Source organism: Trachypithecus francoisi, unplaced genomic scaffold, assembly GCF_009764315.1.
Source record: "Trachypithecus francoisi isolate TF-2019V2 unplaced genomic scaffold, Tfra_2.0 Lachesis_group0, whole genome shotgun sequence".
Lineage (NCBI taxonomy): Eukaryota > Metazoa > Chordata > Mammalia > Primates > Cercopithecidae > Trachypithecus > Trachypithecus francoisi.
In genome coordinates, this window is record NW_022681453.1 from 134,640,895 (window position 1) to 134,668,830 (window position 27,936).

Consider the following 27,936-nt stretch of genomic DNA (forward strand, 5'->3'; position numbering starts at 1 on the left):
CCACTAATGCATTGCCATTAGCAAAATAAGCCCTGAAGATACACCATGAAGATAAATCATAAATGCTAATTAGTACTTTGGACTCTTAAGAAAACATTTTCAAATGTAACACAATATAAATTGTTTTTCGTTGGCTTACAGATTCTGTAGTTACTCTAAGCCTTATTTCACTATATGCTGAGAATCTTTTGGTGATTAAGAATTTATAAATCAAAGAATCATGCCTTAACTGACTATGTCAGCAGAGGTCTGAGTCAGGAACAGATTCTAATAATTATTTTAAATGTAATTGAAATGGCTAAAATTCCAAGATATAACACATACCTATAAATGCCACCTTTTATTATAATTCTTGAGCTTTATATATCATTATGAAAAGATTTAAATAATTTCACATTTTCTTATACTTCCATAGAGGATATATGTGCTAAGTTTAAAAAAACAGTATTATTTCTTGAATGCCTAGAGAATGTTGGAATTGGAAGATACAGTAAAGCTAGTTTAGTTCTACTTTTTTTTTCTTCTGTTTTTGTTTTTCAGAAGGAAAAGCCAGCTCAGTATAGTTAAGTAATTTCGCTAAAACTACATAGTGAGTGGTAGAGCAGTGATTCTTCATTAGCTTTACACATTTTGTAAAAAAAGACTTCTTCCTAACAAAGGAACTTACAGAAGTCAGTTATATATCATGGATAATTAAGTCAGGGAGATTCATTTGCAGGGAGTAAATTGTGCCATAGCTCTAGAATTCCCTTTTGTGAGCTATTTCTCTGTCTTGGGATGTGTGGGGTAGCAGATGGTAGACTTTTCTAGAGTCATGACAGACCTTTTAGGTAGAAGATGAGCGAACAAAGAGACACGTTACTGTATACCCTTTGACATGGTTCCTCCTTAAAAATCTGCTGTATTTTAGGGAAGTTAATGAAATTGTCCTTCAAACTTCAGGCTTAGAGTAGTAGAGCAAGTGGACAGTAAGTGGAGGGTGGGCAAGGGATTGGCATGGACTCTTTTCCAAGTCCCTTCCTGTGCCTTGGACCAGCACTGCCTTTGGAAATATAATGCAAGCCAGCCAGGCACGGTGGCTCATGCCTGTAATTCCAGCACTTTGGGAGGCTGAGGTGGGTGGATCACCTGAAGTTAGGAATTCAAGACCAGCCTGGCCAACATGGTGAAACCCCATCTCTACTAAAAATACAAAAAATTTGCCAGATGTGGTGTCATGTGCTTGTAATCCCAGCTACTCAGGAAGGTGAGGCAGGAGAGTCGCTTGAACCTGGGAGGCGGAGGTTGCAGTGAGCTGAGATTGCGCCACAGCACTCCAGCCTGGGCGACAGAGACTGTATCTCAAAAAAAAAAAAAAAGCCACAGATGTGAGCCATATTGTAATTTGAAGTTTTCTAGTAGACACATTTAAGAAAAAAAGGAAACAGGTGAACTTAATTTTAATAATATATGCTACCAATGCAATATAACCAAAATAGTATCATTTCAACATGTAATCAATATTAAAAATATATACATACATATAAATTCTTTGAAATTCACTGTGTTTTTACATTTCATCTCAGTTTGGAATAGCAACGTTTCAGGTTCTCACTGGCCACAGTTTTAGGGTAGCTAGTGGCTACCATATTGAATAGTGTAGCCTTAGACTTTCAGCTGCCAGGACTTAGGACTGACTTTGTAATTAAATAGCCAGTCCCCATCCAGATATCCCCAGATATACCTTATCCTGAAGAAATTTTTTTAAAAATGCAAATACTACTAAAAAGAGCTATTAGCAGTTCTCAGCAAACACCATATTGCTTTGATTCAAAGACATAGTCTCTATGATTCTCTCATTTAGAAATTTCTGGGATTGGAATTTCGTATGGGATTTGTATGTATTATGTAGTAGTGTTTTTTACCCCTTAAAAGCTATTCTCAGATTGGTGATTTGTCTCAGTGATGACGTTGTAGAATGCTGCATTTTTGTCACCTATTAAAATAATTCTGTGATTTGTTAATAGCAAATTTGAACACAGGCACATTTTCATTTTTCTACTTTGAATGACATTCTTACCATTCTTCCTTTTGAAGAAGCTGGAAACTTTTGACATCTTTAGTTCCCACTTCCTATGTCTCTAAACACCATACACATACATATTCACGTACCTATTTGGTCATTAAATCTGCCTCTCTCCCCAGCATAATTATCTGACATATAATGGACTCACAGGATATGGTTTGAAACATCCTGAGAGTCATGTTGCCTGTTGCTCTCCTCTGAACTCTGCTGCTGCCACCACAGTCTGTGCTGCCATTTTTTCATCTGGCCCGATCTGTTGTATTAATGTCCTACCTAGTTCCCTTACTGCAGTTTTTTTTTTTCCCTAACATAGTCATCTCTGTCAGAGTTATTGTCTGTCTGGAAACAAAGGTGTGAATTTATTACTTCTCCTAAATATGTGTAGTGGTTTCCCATTGTCACAGTGATATCTCGTCCAGTTTGGTCTGTGTTCCAGCCAGACTCAACCATAGCTTGTTCTTCTCCAGATGTTTCCTTTGTACATGCTTTTCTGTGTGCCTAAAATCACATTCTCAGGCTTCATAAAATAATACAGGCGTTACCGTCTCTCTTTTGGCTAAAAAAAAAAGTTGGGGGACAGGTGTGTGTGACTGGGCTCAGTGGCTTATACCTGTCATCCCAGCACTTTGGGAGACTGAGGCAGGAGGATTGCTTGAGCTTGGGAGGTCAAGGCTGCACTGAGCTGTGAACGTGCCTCTGCATTCCAGCCTGGGTGACAGAGTGAGACCCTGTCTCAAAAGAACAACAACAAAAAATTAAAGTTTTTAATTTTTATTTTTATTTAGAAAAAATTCTTGGATCAAATGTATTCACATGGCTTAAAGATTAAAATAATATTAAAACGTATTCTTGGAGATAGCATACATGTGTAATGCAAATTGTACCCATTCCTCCTCTCTGTGTTCTGTGTCCTCTCCCTCTTCTCCCTCCACTGGCAACCATTAGTTTCTTATACTCCAGTGTTTCATTATGTAAACAAGCAAAAATGAAATATATTCTTATTTTTTTCCCCTTTCTTTTTTTTTTTTTGAGACGGAGTCTGGCTCTGTCGCCCAGGCTGGAGTGCAGTGGCCGGATCTCAGCTCACTGCAAGCTCCGCCTCCTGGGCTTACGCCATTCTCCTGCCTCAGCCTCCCGAGTAGCTGGGACTACAGGCGCCCGCCACCTCGCCCAGCTAGTTTTTTGTATTTTTTAGTAGAGACGGGGTTTCACCGTGTTAGCCAGGATGGTCTCGATCTCCTGACCTTGCGATCCGCCCGTCTCGGCCTCCCAAAGTGCTGGGATTACAGGCTTGAGCTACCGCGCCCGGCCTTTTTTCCCCTTTCCTACTCAAAAGGTAGCTTTTTGGATATGCTTTTCTATGTCGTTTTTTCACTTGTTCATTTTTTTTGAAACCTCTTAAATATAATTAATTGCATCTGTGTTCCTTGGTACTCATCTATATTTGTTACTTATGTGATTTTTGTCATATACACCTATGTGTGTAGGAATGTATTAATAAATTTGTCCTCTCCCTTAGACTATAAGCATCACTCTAGAGAAGAGATTTTGTTCTTCTCTAGTCTTGAGAATCTGGCCTAGTGCCTGGCACATACTAGCACTTGATAAATTTGAAGGAGGTGACACATGGTGGAATTCATTTGGGAGGAGGGCATGGTGACTTACAAGTTGGAGACTCACAAGTAAGGGTGCGTACTCAATCTCAGAGCAGTCTCACTTGGAGACTATATTAGATACAGAACGCTGCATTAGTTACAAAATTGGTTTCTTTTTAACATTGACTGTATTTTAGTGATTTTGTTTTGGCATAATAACTAGTCTTCAAAGCATAACCTGTCATGTATATACATAAAGATTCAACATAGTTTTTCTTAGTGTTTTTACTTCAAAGCAACAATATACTTTTTTTTTTAATCTTAAAAGGAGACTAGAAGGCCTTTATAAAGGAAATTACATAACTGTTACTTCAATTAGAAATGACACATCAAAGATTCTTTTCTAATTATTGGGGGGATTGCTTTAAATCAGTATCCCACAGATGTCAAGGGAAATGTCAGACATAGCTAATTGTCATATTAGAAACTGAGCCTGACTAAACAAGTAGCTCTAGAGGTTATTCTTTCAAATAAGGCTAAAACCACATTGACACAGCCATACAAGAAATGTCAACAAACCAAGAGAGCAGTGACATATTTACAACAATTTTGGGTTGATGGTGTTTTAGAGGTGGAGGCCAAATTCATGTGTGTCTCGGTGGGAAGAGATCTAAGATACCTGAGGATATCTAGTAGAGATCTCTGCTATACTTATGTTGAAAAAAGGGATTTGTTTTTGCAATTAAGTCTAAGAAAATTTCATGAAAAGTGGTATTTAAAATTATAATAGGATTTTCCAAATGTCCTATGCTTCATTGCCTTATTTTGTGCCATAGGGCCTGTGTGTGCATTTGTTTTTGAGAATGATGTTTCTGTTTTTGGCAAGTCAGGATCTGTTAAATCAGATACCTGTTTGTGGTTGTTTTTCCTGTTAAGTCTCTTGCTCAGCAAACACTTGCCCTCATTACTCAAATAAGATCAATATTCCAATTCCAAATACTATTTTAGCACAAAGGTTATTGCAAGATTTATAAGAACGAAGAGAAGTCTGGGTTGCTCTGTACAATAAATCATGGCAATGACCAAGACAAATGAAGGAATGTAAGGATGGAAAACAGCCTTTTACCAGGGCAGTCAAAACAGAAGAGAGGACAATTCGTATGCCAAATTTTATAAGTAGGAATATTGAATCAATAAGTCACATATTACTCTTTCTAATTCAACCTTGTTTGTTTTTTGCAGTTTGGGGCAAAGGAAGTCATTACGTTGCTTACCAGCACATTGGACAGTAACTAATTTTTTTTTCAAAAATAGGTTTTAGTAGAACATTTTACCTCAGAACCACTGGTAGGGGTAGATATATAGGAGATGTGCAGGCTTGTCAAATTAGGACAAAGGACCATCTGTTGATTTATGCAGCCTAACTAAAGAGGGTGAGAAAACTGAAAACCCCGTAACTTCTGTGATCTGTAAATTGCCATCTGATTGGGTAGTGTTGTGTATAAAAATATCTACTACTTTATTTTAATGAATATTTTCTAGAAATCAAATTCCAATATAGAAAAGGCTGAAATCTTAAAACACAGGCTATGTATTGTAGTTCTGTCACAATTCTGTTATATACCTAATTGTTGCTTAAACCTGGGAACCCTAGTTTAAGGGAAAATAAACAGCTTGATGAGCTTTTTGGGATGAGGAGAGAGGGAGTGAGGGTGAGAAAAATGATATCCTATGAATAATGAGCATTGGAAAGGACTTGGAGTTTAAAGTGAGGCATGAAGGAAAGTGTTTAGAGCACAATAATGAATTAAAATAAAAACAGTAGTGTGTGTCTCAAAAGCTTAAATGTTTATTTCCCTACAGAGATAGTTTTCTCTACACCATGTTACCTCTCCAGAGTGCTTTTTTGATGTGTTCATTTATTAGTGCTTCTTCTTTTTTTTTTTTTTAAATCCTAAAGGCTCGTGAAGAAGAAATGACCACAAAAGTAATGGACCTGCAGACTCAACTTCAGGAGCTGCAGAAGAAATATCAGCAAAAGCTAGAGCAGGAGGAGAACCCTGGCAATGATAATGTGAGAGGAGTTTGAGTTTGCTGCACAGGTTTCTTGAAAACATTATCATTTCTGTGATTTGACTAGCCTACTAACATACATACATATTTATCTCGTTTAATCCTAACAAAAACCCTTTGAGATTTTTACCTCTCTTTTATAGACAGATAAACTAATGTTCAAAGAGATTAAATAAAATGTTCAAGCTCACACAATAAATGTTGTGGTGAGGATTTAAACCAAATCTACCAGACGTCAAAGCCTAGGCATTTTGTTATACCAATGCTTCTCTATCTTTTCCTTCCATGGAAACAATAGCAGAAGAAAGTGAATCTTATAACCCTGAAGCATAGCTAAAAATAGTCCATTGTAAATGTAATACATTTAGATTTTTGGGTTTTTGTGCTAAAAATTCACGTTAATTTTATATCCTACTCTATAATATATGCTTAGTAGTCACATAAAAATGGTGTTTTTAGTTGTATACCATTAAGAAAAGCAATTTCTTTCTTTTTGGCCAGTGGACCAGATGCAAATACAATGTGATGATTTGGGAAAATTGGACTGAATTCAAAGAGAACGGGCTTGCAAATCTAAGCTTTTTTTTTTTTTTTAAAGAGTCTTAATCCTTAAGTAAAATCGTCATTATGAAAGGTAGACCATGTTTACTCCGTGCTTTCTTGTCCTGCTGTGCACCTCAGCAGCACACACCCACAGTTGGAGAAAGCTGCCATTGTACTTTTCTACTGCCTAAAATGTTCTCACTCATCCAGGATGGTCTTTTCATAGCACAGCCTTGCGGGTAATGGGAAAGTGGGTGGTCACTATGACTTTATCCTGGAGAGGATTTGTTACAGAATGTCAGTTACCAGATAACAATTTTTTACACAACCAATTACATGGATGACTTACCCACAGTGCAGAGAAAGGGCCTTTATAAAGAGCTTTCCTTCTCTGTCACTTAGTAGGCATATGTCAGGTATAAGCACTGAGCAAGCTGAAAGGACCATTTTCTGTTTCTTTAATAGGTAGGTTAGTTCTGTTTAAATTTTCTTTACTTTCTTTTTTTCTTTTTTGCTGTTTAGTCATGTAGTCATGACTTGAGTATTCCAGGTGCTTTGTATATTACTTCTTTTGAGAAAATACATGTTTATAACTAACTTTTCCTTAGTATCAAAGTATTAATATTGGATATAGTAACATTTTAACTTGTGTCAGAATGCCATAGAATATTGAAACATTATGAGATATTAAGAAGGACTTCTGAGTCCTTTACCTTGTGTCATAAGAAAGGTAAGAAAATAGCCTTAATTTGTCGGGGCGTGGTAGCTCATGTCTGTAATCCCAGCACTTTGGGAGGCCGAGGTGGGCGGATCACCTGAAGTTGGGAGTTCGAGACCAGCCTGACCAACATGGAGAAATCCCATCTCTACTACAAATACAAAAAAAAAAATTAGCTGGGCATGGTGGCGCATGCCTGTGATCCCAGCTACTTGGGAGGCTGAGGCAGGAGAATCACTTGAACCAGGGAGGTGGAGGTTGCAGTGAGCTGAGATCGTGCCATTGCACTCCAGTCTGGGCAACAAGAGTGAAACTCTGTCAAGAAAGAAAGAGAGAGAGGAGAGAGAGAGAGAGAGAGAGAGAGAAAGAGGGAGGGAGGGAGGGAGGCAGGAAGACTTAATTTTTATTTCTACTCTAAACATTTTTTTTTCTGTTTTATTCTTCATAAATTTGTTTCCTTCTGGAGCATCTTCTGGTGCTTCTAGATATCTTAAATTGCAATATGTATTTAGAATATAATATTTTGTAAAACAAAACAGACCATTTGTTTATAAGCACATATTTAAAGTTGCCTTACCTCAAGTCTGACCACTTCCTTGAGACTCTTAACCCTGACTTCTTATTTCCTTATATCTTTATATTGCTTTGTTTTACTGTTTCTTATAGCTATTAATGTATACACTCATGTTCTTTCTTTTCCATTTTTTCAGGTAACAATTACGGAGCTACAGGTAAGACTAGTTCTTTTTTTTTTCTCTTTTTTCCTTTGAGCCAGAGTCTCGCTCTGTCACCCAGGCTGTTGCCTAGGCTGGAGTGCAGTGGTGCAGTCTCGGCTCACTGCAACCTGTGCCTCCTGGGTTCAAGTGATTCTCATGCCTTAGCCTCCCAAATAGCTGGGACTATGGGTGTGTGCCACCACGCCCGGCCAATTTTTTTTTTTTTTTTTTGCATTTTTAGTAGAGATGGGGTTTTGCCATGTTGGCCAGGCTGGTCTCGAACTCCTGAGCTCAGGCAATTACCCTCCTCGGCTTACCAAAGTGTTAGGATTACAGACGTGAGCCACCACACCCAACCAAGACTAGTTCTTCTTTGAATTTGTCTGAAAGTCATGCATTTTAGGAGTATTCACTGTTATAAGTTAAAACATAGAGACTATTTTAACAAGGAAAAATTTCCAAGCAGTACAGAAATGTGTCTGGGCAATAATGAAACCTCTGTGCATTTCAGATCTGACTTTTTGTTCTTTCAGACACAGCTAGCACAGAAGACGACTTTAATCAGTGATTCGAAATTGAAAGAGCAAGAGTTCAGAGAACAGGTACAGGCCTAATTGGTACCTTCTATTTTGAACTAAAGTTACGTTAGTATGTACTTGGATCTCAGCTAATTTTTAAATAGTTGGCTTTGAAATTTTTCAGTCTTATACACAGGAAATTTTATGTCCACATCCAGAGGTACTAGAGGTTTTCTCTATAAATTCATGATCATATATATTTAAGCAAGAACATTTGTATCATATTATTTTTAATGCCTAACTTTTTTTTATAACAATTTGTATAATGTATAGTAATTTATGTTCTACAAAGAAGTTATTTTTTGCTTTTATCAGAGAGAAAATAGTCATCTGTCTTTGGTACTTTTTCCAAGTGGTTTAATTGTCCTAATTTAATTCGCCCATGTATTATTGATGGACAATATATGTAAGTCAATTTAAATAGGACCATGTGGTACACCTTCAAGGATGTGCAGTACACACATACCAGGATATGTGGTATATGATCTTTAGTAAAGTCTTTTTCCAAACTCTGGAAGAAATAGTGCCTCAAATCAGCAGGCTGAGTTTGAAGGCTAAATCTCCTGGGATTTTCCCAGTTCTTTTTATTCATACAGACAAAAATCTTGATAATTGTTAGAACTGAGTGATGGATAGGTATATGAGCATTAATTGTGCTATACTTCCTTGGAATATGTTTGAAATTTTTTATATTTCTAAAAATTTCGTAAAGATAGGTCCCAATGTGACTTTATTTTACCAGTGATTTAACTTTTCCCATCTATTCTCAAGATTACTGCTTTAAAATTCTTTTAACATCAAATCTTGAAAACTGCCCTAGCATAACAATTTTTATATTAGTTATTTTTGTTGTGGGAATATACACATTAAAAGTTACCATTTTAATCATTGTAAAGTACACATTTCATTGACATTTAGTTTATTTACAGTGTTGTGAAACCATCACTGTTACCCAGTTCCAGAATATTTCATCACCCCAAAGGGAAACTCCATACCCATTAAGCAGTCACTCCCCATTACCTCCTCCCCATAACACCTAGCAACCACTAATCTGCTTTCTGTCTCTATGGATTTGCCTATTCTGGGTATTTCATATAAATGGAATAATACAATACCTGACCTTTTATGTTGGGCTTTTTTTATTTTTTATTTTTTGAGATACAGTCTCGCTCTGTCGCCCAGGCTGGAGTGCAGTGGCATGATCTCAGCTCACTGCAAGCTCTTCCTCCCGGGATCAGGCCATTCTCCTGCCTCAGCCTCCTGAGTAGCTGGGACTACAGGCACCTGCCATCACGTCCAGCTAATTTTTTTGTATTTTTAGTAGAGACAGGATTTCACCGTGTTAGCCAGGATGGTTTCGATCTCCTGACCTCGTAATCCGCCCACCTCGGCCTCCCAAAGTGCTGGGATTACGGGCATGAGCCACTGCACCCGGCCTATGTTGGACTTTTTTTTAACTTAGCATAATGTTCCAAGATTCATCCATCTTATAGCACATATCAGTATTTAATTTGTTATGGCTGAATAATATCCCATTGTATGGATATACTACATTTTGTTTGTCCATTCATCAGTTGATGGACCTGTGGGTTGTTTCCTTCTTTTGATAATAGTGAACAGTGCTACTAAAAACGTTGATATACAGGTTTTTGTTTAAACACCTGTTTCCAGTTCTTTTGGGTATATACACAGGAGTGGAATTACTGGATCATACAGTAATTCTATGTTTAACTTTTTGAGGAACTGCCAAACTTTTCTACAGTTGCTGTACCGTTTTACATTACCATCAACAAAGTGTAAGAGTTCCAGTGTCTCCATATCCTCACCAACAAGTTTTTTGATTATTGCCATCCTAGTCAATACAAAGTGGTACCTCGTTGTGGTTTTAATTTGCATTGCTCCAGTGACTAGTGACGTCAAACATCTTTTTATTGGCTTGTTGGCCATTTATATGTTTTCTTTAGAGCAATGTCTACTCAAGTCCTTTGTCCATTTTTTAGTTGGATTGTCTTGTGGAGTTATAAATTCTCTTTATATGTACTAGAGACAAGTCCCTTATCAGATACTTGATTTACAAATATTTTCTCCCATTCTGTAGGTTGTCTTTTTACTTCATTGATAGTGTCTGTTGATGTACAGAAGTTTCCAATTTTAGCAAAGTGTAATTTATGTAATTTTTTCTTTTATTCTCTGTTCTCTTGGTATCATATCTAAGAAATCTTTAGTTTTGGTTTTTTTGTTTTTTTTTTTTTTGCAGAAACAATTCTTGCTCTAAACTATTTATTTTAATTTTATTTGCCTATATTCTGTCTTCACATTAAAAAATATTGCGATGACAGCAGTCTTTCTTTTTCTTACATACAGTTTCTCTGCGAATCTTACATGGTCTGATTATTTGTTATTTTTAGATTCATAATTTAGAAGACCGTTTGAAGAAATATGAAAAGAATGTATATGCAACAACTGTGGGGACACCTTACAAAGGTAAGGATGATCTTGTATCATGTTATTCACCATTATCTTTTATTGGTGGATTCGGGCATGATTTTTATTTTTGTTTTTGCTAATTTATATTTTTTCTCATTTAAAAATTTTTAATTTTATTTTTTCTTAATTGACAAATGCATATATGTATTGTGTGCAACATGATATTTTGAGTTATGTATTCATTGTGGAATGGTTAAACTAAGTGCATTACCTAACATATTACCTTTTTTGTGTGTGTGTGATGACAGCACTTTAAAATCTACTCTTTTCACAATTTTCAAGAATATGGTATATTGGGTGGGGAATAATACAGTACATTAACTATAGTCAATTTTATTCTTATTTATTACATTAACTATAGTCAATTTTATTCTTATTCAAGCTATTATAATCATATTTTACAATAGATCTTTTAAACTTACTCTTCCTTATTGAACTGAAATTTTGTATCCTTTGGACAGCATCTCCCACCACCCACAGTCCCTGATAACCACCAGTTTACCCTGCTTAAGTTCAGCTTTTTAGATTCCACATGTAAGTGAGATTATGTGGTATTTGCCTTTCTGCACCTAGCTTATATCACTTAATATAATGTACTCCAGCTTCACCATGTTGTTCCAGTGACAGAGTTTTCTTCTATTTGGAGGCCGAATAGTATTCCATGTGGTTAATCTGTTTTTTACAATGAATATATTTTACCTTTTAACAGCTGGTTTTAAGGAAAGAAAGATAGTAGGCTGCCGGGCGCAGTGGCTCATGCCTGTAATGTAATCCCAGCACTTTGGGAGGCCGAGACGGGCGGATCATGAGGTCAGGAGATCAAGACCATCCTGGCCAACATGGTGAAACAGTGTCTCTACCAAAAAAAAAAAAAATTAGCTGGGCATGGTGTTGTGCATCTGTAGGCCCAGCTACGCGGGAGCCTGAGGCAGGGGAATCACTTGAACCTGGGAGGTGGAGGTTGCAGTGAGCCAAGATCACACCACTGCACTAAAAAAAAAAAAAAAAGAAAGAAAGATCCACTGACTTCCCAAAGTGTTGGATTACAGGCATGAGCTACCACACCTGGCCCAAAGGATTTTAAAGATGAGCTTGAGTCTTTATGTGGTAATTCCCTTGAGATAATCGAGATCATTGAATAATCTTATATAAGACTTACCCATTCTCTAAAGTTCAGTTTCGCTACCTCACTGTGTTAAGAATAGTTTTGTTTTGCTACATGTTTTGTAAACCTTTCTGCTTTCTCATGGGAAGCATGAGGACATAAAAACCATTTGGCATTCTTTTCTTTTGTGGTTTTGAAAGCTCTCATTGCTATCAAATAATGTAAAATACTACACTACACAAATTTTAACTAAATTAAAAGGCTTGCTGTCGATCCTTTCCAAACTGTAGCTCCTCAAAAAGAGGTGAAAACCAGCCTGGAAGTTTCCTATGCTCACTGCAGAGAAGATTCTTGCTGCAAAGATGATTTACTATAGCTAAGTCACTGTATATGATTCTCAGCATAGAACTAGGCTGAATCAGCCTACAGCCATACCACTGTGAATGCTTCCAATGTCATCTGATCTCAAAATCTAAGCAGGGTTGGACCTGGTTAATATTTGGGTGGGAGAACTATACTGTATCGGTACTCAGCAGTGCATAGAGAATAGTGTCAATTCCTTTTATTTTCCATTTAAGAATTTCCTACATAATTTTCTTTTTTCTCAATTTTGTGAACACATGTATACAATTTAGTAGCTAACTCATAATACTAAGTGCTAAACACTTATAAATACGTTTTTGTCTTTTTTAAAACATTATTTTTCTCAGATTTCTCAAGGATAGTATAGCTTATCTGCTCATTTAATCCTCTTAAAAACCCAAGCAGTCTGGTGCAGTGTGCACATTACTCTCTTCATCATGCTGCCTCTTTAAAGAGTAAAATGAGGCCAGGCGGGGTGTTTCACGCCTGTAATCCCAGCACTTTGGGAGGCCAAAGTGGGTGGATCACTTGAGGCCAGGAGTTCGAGACCAGCCTGGACAACAGGGCGAAACCCTATCTCTACTAAAAATACAAAAAATTAGCCAGGTGTGGTGGCGCACACCTGTAATCTCAGCTACTTGGGAGGCTAAGGCAGGAGAATCGCTTGAACCTGGGAGGCGGAGGTTGCAGTGAGCCGAGATCACGCCACTGGACTCCAGCCTGGGCAACAGAGCACAACTCTCTCTCAAAAACAAATAGAGAGTAAAATGAGCACCTATCTTGTAGTACAAAATAAAACATTCCTAGTTCTTTAGAAGTCCCTGTGTGTCTGCCTTTACAATATCTTTATCCCTCTCATCATTTTTACTGTTTCCCCTGACTTTTCTTAATCATTATCTTGTTCTTTATCATTTACACCTGTATTTATATTTTCAAGCAATATTTTGTTTAGATTTTGTTTGCTTTGTGAATTTATGTAATTCAGTCATACCATAAGCATTCTTGTATGACCTATTTCTTTGGCTTAATATGAGGTTTGAGAGTTACTCACATTGTGTGTAGTTGTGGTTCACTCATTTCCATTATATTAATTTTGTGCATTCTTTTTAATTTTTTCTAGTACACATGTGGAAATTTTTCTCTAGAATATATAATAAGAATGGAATTGCTAAGTTATAGGATATATTTTTGTGCGTATCCCATATTAAGTTAAGCCAAACTGTTTGCTATATCTTTTGTAGTAATTTCCACTTCCATCAGCAGTGGGTGAGATTTCTGACCACTCTAGCACCTCATCAATGCTGGAGATATATATATATATATATGTATTTTTTTTTTTTTTTACGTGGAGTCTCGCTCTGTTGCCCAGGCTGAAGTGCAGTGGCATGATCTCAGCTCACTGCATCCTCCACCTCCTGTGTTCAAGCAATTCTTCTGCCTCAGCTTCCCAACTAGCTGGGAGTACAGGGGTCCATGCCCAGCAAATTTTTGTATTTTTGGGAGAGACGGAGTTTCACCATGTTGGCCAGGCTGGTTTTGAACTCCTGAACTCAGGTATCTGCCTGCCTCGGCCTCCCAAAGTGCTGGGATTATAGGTGTGAGCCACTGTGCCTGGCCTCATAAATGTTTTCTTTTGGTGGTGATAAATAGTTGGTTAATTTGAATCAGGAGCCAAACGGTGCTCATACATTACATTTGATTGATAAATTACTTAAGTCTGTTTTGAACTCTAGGTCCTTCTTCACCTTTGCTTTTATCATTTATTTGATGAGAAAACCAACTTATTTGTCATGTAGAGTGAACCACATTCTTAATTTTCTGGATTCCATCTCTATGGAGTCCTCTGTCCCCTGGTAGGTAGAACTAGAGGCTTGATCAGATTTAAGTTTGATTAGCTTTAGGTTTGCATTGACAGTAATGCTTCATAAAGGAAGTTGTGTAATTCTTGTTGTCTTATATCAAAACTTTCATGACATATTTACAATTTTAAGATCTACCACCCAGTTCCAGGTGTGATCCATGACTTTTCACCAGATTTTAGCATCCATTGGTAACTTCCCTGATCTGTTACTTCAGTAGTGGTTGCATAATGGTGTTAGTAAAATTCCACCATTTCTTGTGCATATATTAATTGGAATTCTTCTATAAATAGGAACTTTTCCACATTATCTATATGGTTACCTTGAGGTACAACTCAAACAAGAAAAGCAGGATATATTTCAGTTAGTCTGAAAGTGGTAAACAGTAAAGTTAGTCTGAAACTGGTAAACAGAGTTTATCCTGCTTTTCTTGTTTTTTTTTTTCAGTCAGAGTCTCAATCTGTCATTCAGGCTGGAGTGCAGTGGTGTAGCCTTGGCTCAGTGGGACTTTGCCTCCTGGGTTCAAGCGATTCTCATGTTTCAGCTTCCCAAGTAGCTGGGATTACAGGCGCACACCACCACGCCTGGCTAATTTTTGTATTTTTAGTAGAGATGGGGTTTCGCCATCTTGGCCAGGCTGGTCTCGAACTCCTGACCTCATGTGATCCACCCACCTTGGCCTCCCAAAGTGCTGGAACTATAGGCATGAGCCACTGTATCTGGCCAGTTAGTCTGTATTTTTGAAGATCTGTTTCTGGCACCTCTAGTGTGTTTCATTGATCAGTTTGTCTATACCTGCTCTAATACCTCACTGTCTTTTTTTTTTTTTTGGTAGAGATGAGGTCGGTCTCTGTTGCCCAGTCTAGTCTCGAACTCCTGGCCTCAAGTGGTCCTCCTGCCTTGGCCTCCCAAAGTGCTGAGATTTCAGGAGTGAGCCACCATGTCCAACCTTCACTATCTCAATAACCGTCACTTCATAATAAGTCTTGATGTTTGGCTGGGGAAGTCCTCCCACTTTTTCTTTAAGAATTGTTTAACTATTCTTAGCACTTTGAATGTCCATACAGATTTTAAAATCACCTCGTTAAGTTACATACATGCATACATACACATTCCTGGGAGGATTTTGATTAGGCTTACATTGAATTTATAGAAAAATTAAAGAGAATTGGAATTTATATGGTATTGATTCTCCAATCCATAATCACAGTATACCTCAACATTTACGTAGGTCTTCAGTGTCTGTCAATAATGTTTCTTGGCTGGGCACAGTGACTCATGCCAATAATCTGAACACTTTGGGAGGCCGAGGTGGGAGGATCACTTGAGCCCAGGAGTTCGAGACTAACCTGGACAGTGTAGTGGGACCCTGTCTCTAGAAAAAAAAAGTTAGCTAGGCATGGTGACATGTACCTGTAGTCCCAGCTACTTGGGAGGCTGAGGTGGGAGGATCACTTGAATCCAGGAGGTTGAGGCTGCAGTGAGCTGTGATCGCACCATTGCACTCTATCCTGGGTGACAGTGAAACCCTGTCTCAAAATAATGATGTTTATCGTTCTCAGTAGTAATCTTGCACCTCTTTTATTACATTTATTCGTAGATGTGATTGTAAATGTAATATTTTCTAACTAAATGCATATTTTAAAGGCGTTATGGCATTACGCATTTTTTGAGGAAAATCCAAGCAAGCTTATGTTTTAAAATTATCTGTAACACACAGATAAAATTGTGTTAAATGTCAAGTGAATTTTTCAGTTATACACTTTGGAATTTGGCCCAGATAAAGTGTGGATTTTAAAATGCTGAGTGTTACCTAGATGAAGTTATTTGGGAAGACCCATTAGAGGCAATGAGTAGACAATTTGGAAAGCCTCTTTATTTGAACAGTAACTAATTTCCTCTAATAATTGCTTAAAACCAGAAATAAGAGCTGGGAAGTCTTCTGTACCACTGTTTGGGAGAAATCAAGAAGAGGCACAAGTATTGAAAAATAGTATTAATTCCCTCTCCTGGAAAATAGCTATCCCAGCACTTTGGGAGGCCAAGGCAGGCGAATCATGAGGTCAGGAGTTCAAGACCAGCCTGACCAATATGGTGAAACCCTCTCTCTACTAAAAATACAAAAATTAGCCAGGCATGGCGATGCACACCTGTAATCTCAGCTACTCAGGAGGCTGAGGCAGGAGAATCACTTGAACCCGGGAGGTGGGGGTTGCAGTGAGCCACGATCTTGCCACTGCACTCTGGCCTAGGCGACAGAGCAAGACTCTGTCTCAAAAAAAAAAAAAAGTACTCTGCTTATTTAATAAAATTACTTATTTTCTGAAAAGTGAAAAAAGATCTGCATTTTGTGTAGATCTAGAGGAATAAAACAAGTATAATATATAGAAGGGTATATTACCCATAGGAAATAATGTATTTTCATTATTTAGTTCTTAGAACTCTATACTTGCAAAGTGTAATTTGAGTGAGTTGAGTCTTCTAAAAGTATGCACTTAAAAAAATTCCAAACACGTGAGTACATGTAACGTACATGTAATGTATGGAGACAATTTAACACCTCAGAATCCACCATCCAGAACGTTGCCATTTCTTTTGAGGCTTCTTTTGCTGCTCTGTAGTCCTTATATCTCTGTTGTTTCCCAAGAGTAACTGCTGTTATTATATTACAACATAACTAGTTCCTTAAAAAAAATTGATTTTAATGTTTTATATATTTTGGGCTGTATAGAAATGACATCATACTGTATGTGTCCTATGTAAATTACTTTTTTAAACCCAATATTGTTATTTTGAGATTCATTCTAATGTGTGAAGCTATAATTTGACCATTTTCAACACTGAATTTAACAATAATACATTATGTCTTTATGTCACAGTATGTTCTCTTGGTGGACATTTGAGTTGTTTCAATTTTGCTTTTATAAACAGTGTAAATAAACATTGACTCCTACTGTACATGTGAAGTGTTTCTCTAGGTTATATTGCTAATAATTGAATTTCTGTGTCATATAATATGCTTGTTTCTATGTTACACAGTTTTAAAAGCAGTGCCAAATTGTCATCTGTAGTGCTTGTTTTCAGTTTCCTCTCCTAGTAGTACACAAGAGTCTCCATTGTTTCACATCCTCACCAGTGCTTTGTATTATCTGACTTTTAAGATTTTGCTCATCAGACTCTGTAAACGACAGATAACACAGTTTGTTTTCACTGAACAAAATGGTTATTTAAATTCTAAACCCAAAGTAATGTATAATTACAATAAAAGGCCAGAAGAAAGAGGAGGAAGAGAAAAAGATGTGAGAAATAAAATTGTTACAGTAATTCTTGTTTTCTCTTCCAAGTATAAAATAGTAATTGGAATGTTTAGTGTGCATGTGTGTATACAATGCAATATGATACAATGTAAAAGCAATGCCTCTCTGTTCCATTGGTTGTTTTTAAAATCTGTTTTTATAAGTAATAAGTAATTTACCTGGTTTTGTCTTTACAGTTTGGTCTGTTTTTTATTTGACAGGTGGCAATTTGTACCATACTGATGTCTCACTCTTTGGAGAACCTACCGAATTTGAGTATTTGCGAAAAGTGCTTTTTGAGTATATGATGGGTCGTGAGACTAAGGTATAAATCATGTCTCGTGATTTGGTGTGTGGCTTAATTTTAAAAGAAATATGTTCCACTTTTAATACACATATGAATGCCATATGTTTACTATTAGCACATCAGACATGCTAATAGTAGGTAATAGATCATTATTTTATTGCTGTTAGTTTACAAAGTGAATTGGTGGATCTTGCTTATATTTGTTAAATTTATAAAATACTAATTTTTAAAATACTGTGGGTAACACTGAACACTAAACATTAAAATTTCATTAACGTAAGAATAATTGGTGACCATGTGGCTTTTTTTCTTCTTGACTTTGTATCTTTAAGTTAGAAGAATAGGTTTCATTTTCAAGGAGACTTTAGGATATTATGAATAATATTGGAAATAGTAATAATTAATAGCTACCTGGAGAGATTTAGAAACATTGTACTTTAGTTACTGTAAGAAAATCATTTCTGCACTTGTGGAATATTGATCATTTAAAAATTACCCCATGTAAGTAATAATGCTTGGCTAATTTGTTTTCTAGAATGTTGCATTTGTTGTAAGGTTTTTAAATGTAGAGTCTTGTCTTATTCTTATTTGTATCCCTTGCAGTGTTTTAAAAAGAGCCTTATTGGACATTTGGTAAATATATATTGAATTGAGTTAAATGCTTGTAAGGAAATTCATGAGCCTTTCCTCAAACAAAATTTTTCATTTAAAGCAGTTTCTGTTTTTGGCGTTTTTTACCTTCAAGGAATTTTGATTGTCTGTGTGCCTTGGCTGAGAATGGGATAATGAATTTTCTATGCTCAGAAGCAATCAGTGTTTTAATGTATAGGTGTGTGGGAGTTGCTGAGTCATAGGATACTAAGCAGGTTCAAGCACTGATTTGGCAAATATATTTGAAACCTAAAAAGCAAGTACCTTAAAATAGTATTATAAAAGGAAATATCTTAAAAGAATATTATAAATGTATAGATTGGAGATTCAACTAAATACCAGGAGTGGGTTAGAAGTCATTTGAATCCTTAATATCTGTAGAAATCACATTTCATGATATCAAATTAAAGTAATATCTAATGTTGTGAACATGTATCACAGAAGGGAGATATTAAATCACAGCACTTCAATGTCTTTTTTTTTCTCAATGCCATTTTTCAAAAAGTCCAAGGATAAATAAAACTAATTTTCTCCTTATCTTTTAAAAACAAAACTAACAGAATAACAGCTTTCTCTTATGTCCTTATGGGATATACACTATATTCCCTCAAATACAGGGTATATTATGTCCCTGTGGGGGGATATTTGAGGTGGGATAGATCGTTTAAAGTTACCTTGTTATTGTTTTGGGGGTAGGGAGGAGAGGCATATCTTTAAAAAACAAAAAGCTCCTCAGAACTTTAGCTACTTTGGCTCATTAGTGAATCTAAAGCTATGATGCAAAGGTTGTTGCCAAATACTTTATTTAGCTTTTTCTTGATCTGTAAAATAGAGAGACAGACTACCTCAACCTGTTTCTTCTGAAGGTTATGAATGTATGTGAGATGAGATAGATAGCTACAGAGCTTAACTACCCTGAAGAAAGGCCTAGCATAAGTGGCTTAAGGGGTAGTACCAATTCAGCCAAGTCTAAGCTTGTGCTTCAGGGCTCTGCAATTAATCTTAGAGTGTGACTTGGGAAGTAGCTGAAAGGGATGCCTCATGGCACAAGCAACCCCTTCTAATAAGGTGGCTGGGAATCTGTGTTGAGGAGTAGTCCTCTGTCTCCTCTTCAGCATTGATTCTCCTTTTCTGGCTCTAAAAATGAAGGGTAGTCTATCATTCTGCCATCGCATTTTATAGACTAATAGAAAATTGGTACCAGGTATTTACTTTTAAGTTGCTGCACATTTATTGAACATGGCCCTTTATCACCATGGTGGATAGCAAGATCACATTTGATACCATCTCTAACTTTAAGGTGTTCACTGTGCAGTAAGGAAGGGAACCATTCTCACTTAACCGTAATGTGATGATGAATGTAGTAAGTGCTGTAAGAGAGAAACAGAGTCCTCATGTTTACTTGTGGGAAGATAAAGGAGAACATTACGGAGGAGGTGGTGTGTATACTAGGATTTAAGGGGGGATGTTAGATTTTGATATATGAGCCCAGATGGTGGAGGGGTAGCCCAGACAGAAGGTTTCAGGCAGGAAATAGAGTGTGGGTTTTTGAAATCACAAGTAGCCTGGTCCAACTAAAACACTGGATTTATGAAGGGGAAGTGATTTCACTTAAGGCTGCACTCAAGTGCAGGGCCTTGAATGTTCTCAGAGTTTTACCTGTAGGTATTGGGAGGGGGTAGCCCTGAAAATTTTCAAGTAGGGATTGACAAGATCAGAGCTGTTTTTAGACACATCTTTTGTGGGCTTGCCCAATTTCTATACATTAACAAAGAATTTGAAATGGAGACCAGGTCACGGTTTTAGAATAAGTCAGATTATGTTGTGCCCTTTGTGATTTGATTACCATCTGCAGTTGTTTCTTGTCTAGCAGGATTCATATGTCTTCTCACCTGTGTTTCTTCATCTGCTTTTGTACACAGTGTTCTTTATGAGGCAGATGCCTTTTAAAAGAAGACTGTATATAGTACATACGTTCTTGTAGTATGGAGTTAAGTTCTCTTCCTTCCTTCTGTCTGTATACTTCTTTTTCTTGGGTTTTGATCTTCATGCTAATATTGAACCTGAAATTCAGCCTGTTCTCCTTTTCAACATAAAGTGTTTCTCATCCTAAGCTTTTCTGAAGATGCCTCTCCCTCAGGAATACCTGGCAGGAGAGGTCACTTCTAAATCAGGTGGCTCATTTGAACGTTTCCTTACTTCCCAGGGCCTGAGGATATTGTATGTGGAGTAGACAGTCTGATATCTTTTCCAAGGCGTGGCAAAGAGCCTGCGCTTCTCAAAGTGTTTTCTGGCAAGCCAGGGACGAGCTCTAACTCTTTACTGGGTAATGAGCTGCAGATTCTGGATCGCTGATGAATTTAGAGATGGGTTTACCTTTTAATGTCGTCTAGAAATACGAAGAGACAACTAGCCACAGCTCTTTTGTCCCCCCCCCAACATGCTTGTGCATGCATGTATATGTTGTTTCATAGTAAATATAAATGGACTTTTGGTCCTTGGAGCTTTACGTGGTGTTGATATTAGAGAAATGCTTCCTATAATTGTGAATCCCTGAATTTTAGATTTTTTGGTATTTATAAAAAAACCTTTATAGATAGTATACTAGAAACTACTTCAGGGTATTATTAAAAAGAAAATACTGAAGTGATTACTACTTCATATTTCTCTTGCCATTTCATGCCACATATTTACAGGCATACCTTGGAGGTATTGCGGGTTCAGTTCTAGACCACTGCAATAAACGAATATCACAATAAAGCAAATCACACAAATTATTTTGGTTTCCCAGTGCGTATAAAGTACATTTATACTATATTGTAGCCTATTAAGTGTTCAATAGGCATTTTGTCTCAAAAAAGTGTATACCTTAATTTAAAAATACTTTGTTGCTAAAAAATGCTAACATTCATCTGAGCCTTCAGCAAGTCGTAATATTTTTGCTAGTGGAGGATATTACCTCGATGTTGATGGCTCTTGACTAATCAGAGTGGTGGTTGCTGAAGGTTGGGGTGTCTGTGGCATTTTCCTAAGACAACAGTGACATTTGCCACATCGGTTGACACTTCCTTTCATGAGCATGTTTGATAGCATTTTACTCACCATAGAACTTCTTTCAAAATTGCAGTCAGTTCTCTCAAACTCTGCCGTGGCTTTATCAACTAAGTTTATTCAATATTCTAAATTCTTTGATGTCATTTCAACAGTGTTCACAGCATCTTCACCAGGAGTAGATTCCATCTCAAGAAACCACTTCTTTGTTCATCCATAAGAAGCAATTCCTCATCCATTAAAGTTTTACCATGAGATTGCAGCAATGCAGTCATGTCTTCAGGCTCTGCTTCTGATTCTGGTTCTCTTGATAGCTCCACTATATCTGCAACTACTTCCTCCACTGAAGTCTTGAATCCCTCCAAGTCATCCATGAAAGTTGGAATCTTCTTCCAAACCCATTAATGTTGACATTTTGATCTCTTCCCATGAACCACCAATATTCTTAATGGCATCTAGAACAGTGAATCCTTTCCAGAAGTTCTTCACTTTGCCCACTGTCATGAGAGGAATCATCACCTATGGCAACTATAGCCTTATGAAATATATTCCTTAAGTAAGAAAACTTGAAAGTTGGAATTACTTCTTGATCCATGAGCTACAAAATGGGTGTTATGTTAGCAGGCATGAAACAATTTAATCTTGTATATCTCCATCAGAGCTTCTGGGTGACCAGGTGCGTTATCAATGAGCAGTAATATTTGAAGGGAATCTTTTTTTCTGAGCAGTAGATCTGAACAGTGGGCTTTAAATATTCAGTAAACCATGCTGTAAACAGGTGTGCTGTCATCCAGGCCTTATTTCATTTCTAGAGCACAGGCAGAGTAGAGTTAGCATAATTCTGAAGGGCCCTAGGATCTTCGGAATGGTAAATGAGCATTGCCTTCAGCTGAGAGTCACAGGCTGCACTAGCCTCTAATGAGAGAGCCAGCCTATGTATTAAAGCTTTGAAGCTTTTGAACTTCTCCTCTCTAGCTATGTAAGTCCTAGATGGCATTTTCTTCAAATAGAAGGCAGTTTCATCTACACTGAAAATCTGGTTAGTGTAGCCATCTTCATCAGTTAACTTAGCTAGATCTTCTGTATTATTTGCTGTACCTTCTCCATCAGCACTTACTGCTTGTATTAATCCCTTCTCACACTGCTAATAAAGACATACCTGAGAATGGCTAATTTATAAAGGAAAGAGATTTAATTGACTCACAGTTCTGCAGGGCTGAACTAATGACATGAGGAAGGCCTCAGGAAACTTACAATCATGGTGGAAGGGGATGTAAACACATTCTTCTTCTCATGATGGCAGAAAGGAGAAGTGCCCAGCAAAAGGGAGAAAAGCCCCTTATAAAACCCATCAGATCTCATGAGAATTCACTCACTATCACAAGAACAGCAGCATGGGGGTAACTGTGCCCATGATTCAGTTACCTCCCACTGGATCCTTCCCACAGCATGTGGGGATTATGGGAACTGCAAGATGAGGTTTGAGGTGGGGACAGAGCCAAACATGTCACTGCTTTACCTTGCAATTTTATGATACGGAGATGTCTTCTCTCCTTAAATCTCATGAACCAGTCTTTTAGCTTTAAACTTTTCTTCTACCTCTTTCTGACTTCCCTCAGTCTTCATAGAATTGAAGGGAGTTAGGGCCTTGCTCTGGATTAGGGTTTGGCAAAGGGAATGTTGTGACTGGTTTGCTCTTCAGACCACTAAGACTTTCTCCAAACTTCTATCCAGACCACTAAATGAAATAAGGCTATTTCATTCTGATTCGTGTGTTCACTGGAGTAGCACTTTTAATTTCCTTTCAAGAACTTTTCTTTAATGTTTACAACTTGGCTAACTGGCATACAAGGCCTAGCTTTCAGTCTCTCTTGGCTGTCAAAATGCCTTTCTCACTAAGCTTAATCATTTCTAGCTTTTGATTCAGGGTGAGAGGCATGCGACTCTTCCTTTTACTTGCATACTTACAGACCATTGTAGGGTTATTAATTGGCCTAATTTCAATATTATTGTGACTCAAGGAATAGAGAAGCCCAAGGAAAGGGAAAGAGATGGGGGCTCAGCAGAACACAAACCACATTTTCAGATTAAGTCTAGTGTCTTACATGGGCATGGTTTGTGGTGCCCTAACACAGTGACTATCATAACATCAAAGGTCACAGAGTGTAATAACAGATATTATAATAATGAAAAGGTTTGAAATACTGCAAGTATTATCAAAATGTGGCACAGAGATATAAAGTGATCACATGCTAGAAAAATGGCACCAATAGACTTGCCTAACAAAGGATTCCCATACACCTTCAATTTGTAAAATAAAAACAAAAACTAAAAAACGGTTTCCATGAAGCTCAGTAAAGTGAAGCGCAATAGAATGAAGTATGCGTGTACTTCGTTTCTAGACTGCAGTTTAAACACACAAGATTCTAGGCAGTACAATTTAAATGATGAGGGTTTTTGTAAAATTTGGAATTTTCCAAGAACTGAGTTGTCTTAAATATATATATATATATAATTGTGGTTGTTGTTGTGTTTTTTAAGACAGGGTCTTACTCTATCACCTGAGTGACAGTGATGCAATCATAGTTCACTGCAACCTCAAATTCCTGGGCTCAAGCAATTCTCCCACCTCTCCCAAGTAGCTAGTAATACAGACATGAGCCATAACACCTGACTAATTGTTAAAATTTTTTGTAGAGATAGCCATAAATAAAATAGCCATAATTCTGGCTAATTTAAAAAATTTTTTTGTAGAGATGGGAGTCTCACTATGTTGCCCAGGCTAATCACAAACTTCAGGCCTCAAGCGATCCTCCCACTTCCCACTTCAGTCTCCCAAAGTGTTGAGATTACATTTGTTAGCCACCATACCCGACTAAACTTTTTTTTATTACCAAAATGGGAGAAGACGAAAGACAAAAGGAAGATGAAGTCTGAAACTAAAATCTTGCCATGTGTGGGATTTGTGAGGAATAGTATTAGTTGATCTGTTAGTAGAAATAAATATTAGAAATATGTAAAGTGTCTTGCCTAGACTTAGTATATAATAAGAACTTTAAAAAAGTTAGTTCCTTTCCTTCCTGGAAATAATTATGGTACTTTTTTTCCTAATGACATGAGTCTCCAAAATTTTTGGTTAACTATATTATCTTTTCCTTAATGACCTTCCCCAGATCACTTCCACCCTTCCCCCTTCCCACATACGCAAAGTCTCTGTAACTATGATCAAGGAATGTTAGAGTCAGTTTTCTGGGCTACCCTTCCATCTGCTGTAGGAATCTTTAGGAGAATACTACCACCTGATTTTGTATGTAAGCACTGAAGTTGTTATCCTACTTATTTCATAAGTGGTATCTTCTTTCCTCTCTGTCTCCCTCAAAACATCTCATCTTGATACAAAATAGGGAGTTTCAACCTTTGAGGAGAATTTTCCAGGAGCTTATGGGTGACAGTCTGACTTACGGTATATTTATTTAGATCTGCACAATTTATAATCTTGTTTTGCAAGCCGCCATGTGTAATGTTTTGATTCATCATGTTTTCTACCAAATAAAACATCTTGTGTTTATTTAAAATGTAATTTGTATTTCTATTAGGTTGATGTGCTGCATGTCTTGAAAAATACCTACTGAGCATGTTCATGTTCATGCAGTAGCCGTGTTTATGAGATATATGATGTGATTTAGTTAAAGCTGAACATGGGGGTATTTAAAATCTGATTATTTAGAGCATATGTTTTGGCAATACATCACTTACCAGATAGATTTCTGCAAATAAGAAGCCTTTTAAAATGAATGTATAATAAAGTTTTATTTTAATAAAGGGGCCAAGAGCATTAGAATTTTATATAGCTTCGTGCTATTATAAATGCATCTTGTTAAAATAATATAAATCTAGACATTGTAAGGAGTCCTTTTAAATTGAAATTCTAGTGTTGTTATTTCCTTGACTAATACCTTCACATCATACTTCTTTGTTCGTGGCTTTCATTGAGAGCACTTAAGAATCCCACCAGCAGAACATGTCAGAATGGGTTGAGACTTTATGTGCTTCACTGTCTGTTAGTGATCATCTCTTGCTTTTCTTATAGACCATGGCAAAAGTTATAACCACTGTACTGAAGTTCCCTGATGATCAGACTCAGAAAATTTTGGAAAGAGAAGATGCTCGGCTAATGGTAAGTTCTAGAAGTAGGCTCTAGATAGAAGAAGATGATATCCCATCTGTTTATATTCTGTCTCATTTATAAGGACTTTTGAGTTGGTAAAATAAATTTTAAGGTTTCAAATCTTTATTATATCACAGCCTGAAAAATGAGAGTGAATTTACACTAAGACATTTAACCAAGGGTAAATGTGAATGGATGCCCTCAAGGGAAGGAACAGTCTAATTTAATACCATATAAGAGGTTGACACCCATATATGCTATATGGGATTTCCAGAACTTGGGCTGTTTTTGGAAAGGATGGAAAAGACATTTGTTCGGGTATATCCAATAATAATTTTTTAAACCAAATTATATCATGATGTTAGATGTTTTATATATTATAGTTCTTTATTTCATTCCAATTGATTTCCAAATACATTAATTCTGGGTGAAAGAATTTAAGCATTCTTGAGCTTTTGATACCTTACGGGGGAAATCAGACAAACAACTGAATTATTTTTAAAAACATAGTGTGAAGTCAGCTGTAATTGAAAAATGAAAGAAACACACACTGTGTAAATTATACAAAATTCTCCATGCCACAGTTAGTTTTGCCCTGGGCCAGTAATTTAATAATATTCATTCTAGGCAGAGTGTAAAACTTGAAAAATTTGGGTCCTGCATTCAGCTCTCTTTTTCTGCTTCCTTTCCTTGTCTTGATAGTAGCCTGCAGAGCCCTCCGTGAATACCCTCCTCCTCCCAATCTCTTAACCTATTTCATCATACCAGTGCTGGTTTTCTTCTCTCTCTCTCCTCACTAAAGCAAGCCAACATCTTTTCCTTAATGGTGGGTTAGCGTGTGTCTGAGCATCTCCAATAAAGAGCATAAGTCAGTAAGTCCCAAAGCATCTCATCATATCCCAACATATTATTTTCTTACGAAAGTTCTTGATTCTCTTGAGCCCAAATCTCGTTCTCTACATGATCACCTATTTGTTCTGGTTCTAACTCATAGAACTCAACCAAAAATCTGGGGATGACCTAGATGGAGGGGTTTTCCCCCTTCCGGCTAAATAATACCTCTTGCACTTACAGCCTTTTATGAAGTTCCTCTGACCCTCTGCACAAGGTCAGCCCTGAAGGGACCCCAATGTCTCAGGCACATTCTGACCACTTCTTGGTCTCCTCTAAGCTCATCCTAGCATTCCCTGACCTTTGTCCCAGTGCTTCATTGTATATTGTCTTGTATTATATACTTAATTGCCTGTTTGCAGAGGTAATTGCTAATATTTTGGTTAGCATTTAATTGTTTTTTGTAAAAATCCCTCCTCCGCCACTCCCTGGCATTTCGTAGCCTGAAAAGCATTGCTCTAGTTATTTCTGGTTATAAATATTTTTGATAAAGAAGTATGTCACTATAATGTATACCATTCATCAATAGAGAGAATGTTATTTTAAATTATAATGAACATCTAATTCTACAAGTGTGAAATTTTGTATCCATGAGTAGAAATTTTTCCTTTACTGGGTAAAATAGCTATCTTTGTGAAGATAAAAATTTCTAATACAGTTTGAGCCTGTTGACATAATTTTGTCATTATGGTCCAGTTTAAGAAAATAATTTTAAATGATACAAAAGGGCTTTTATATAGTTATCTATATTCATTCTTCCATAGCTGCTTTATCATCTTGATGTTGGAATATGGCAGACTTTACTTTTACTGCATTTTCTCAGAATTTGCTGTATAGTGTAGACTCATCTTAAGTCACTGCTGTAGCAAATGTGGTAGGAAACGTTCCCCTTCATTCCGTATACATATGCAGTCTTTGGTTGATTTGCTTTGATGAAAAACAAATCAAATTGGTAAATGTAGGTAGTGAATCCATAAAACTCTTTTAAAGCAGACAAAAAAGTTTCTTTTTGTTAAGTTTAACTTTAAAAAAGTCTTTGAAAAACAGACTGTTTACTTCCTGAATACAGTGGTATTCATTCTAGGTAGGGATGAAATGTTGGCTGACTTATCCTTCATGAAAGAATCTTCCTTTATCCCAGAGGTTGTCCTGCCCAGAAAGAATGTTCTACTTTTCTACTACTCCTTTAAGCAAGTCTCATCCATCATTATCTCTTGCTTAATGAATAAGTTCAGTCAATAGTTGTCTACTCTTCTAGTTGTTACGGGAAATATAGGAAAATAGAAGATATGGAAAACATTGGTTGTTGACCTTGTGGAACTTTTCATTTTAGGGGGAAGGGGTAATATCCATTCATACATGAATAAAAAGATATGCTTAAGTAATATTATTCAAATAATAAAGATGCTTAGGAAATAAGAAATTTTATGATGAACATGAAATGAGGAAGGCCCCAAAATATGAGATGAC

The 27,936-nt window shown here is 36.8% G+C and overlaps 1 protein-coding gene across 6 annotated transcripts in view; it reads left to right on the plus strand.

Annotated features, from left to right (window-relative positions):
- Positions 1-27,936, plus strand: part of GOLGA4 (golgin A4) — a 120,120-nt gene that overhangs the window by 83,271 nt on the left and 8,913 nt on the right. For all 6 annotated transcript variants that reach the window (XM_033212023.1, XM_033212019.1, XM_033212020.1 and 3 more), the window contains 6 exons: positions 5,621-5,734; positions 7,705-7,725; positions 8,244-8,312; positions 10,697-10,772; positions 17,620-17,723; positions 25,498-25,584. In XM_033212023.1, the coding sequence (XP_033067914.1) occupies positions 5,621-5,734; positions 7,705-7,725; positions 8,244-8,312; positions 10,697-10,772; positions 17,620-17,723; positions 25,498-25,584 (471 nt within the window). The remainder of the gene's footprint in view (positions 1-5,620; positions 5,735-7,704; positions 7,726-8,243; positions 8,313-10,696; positions 10,773-17,619; positions 17,724-25,497; positions 25,585-27,936) is intronic.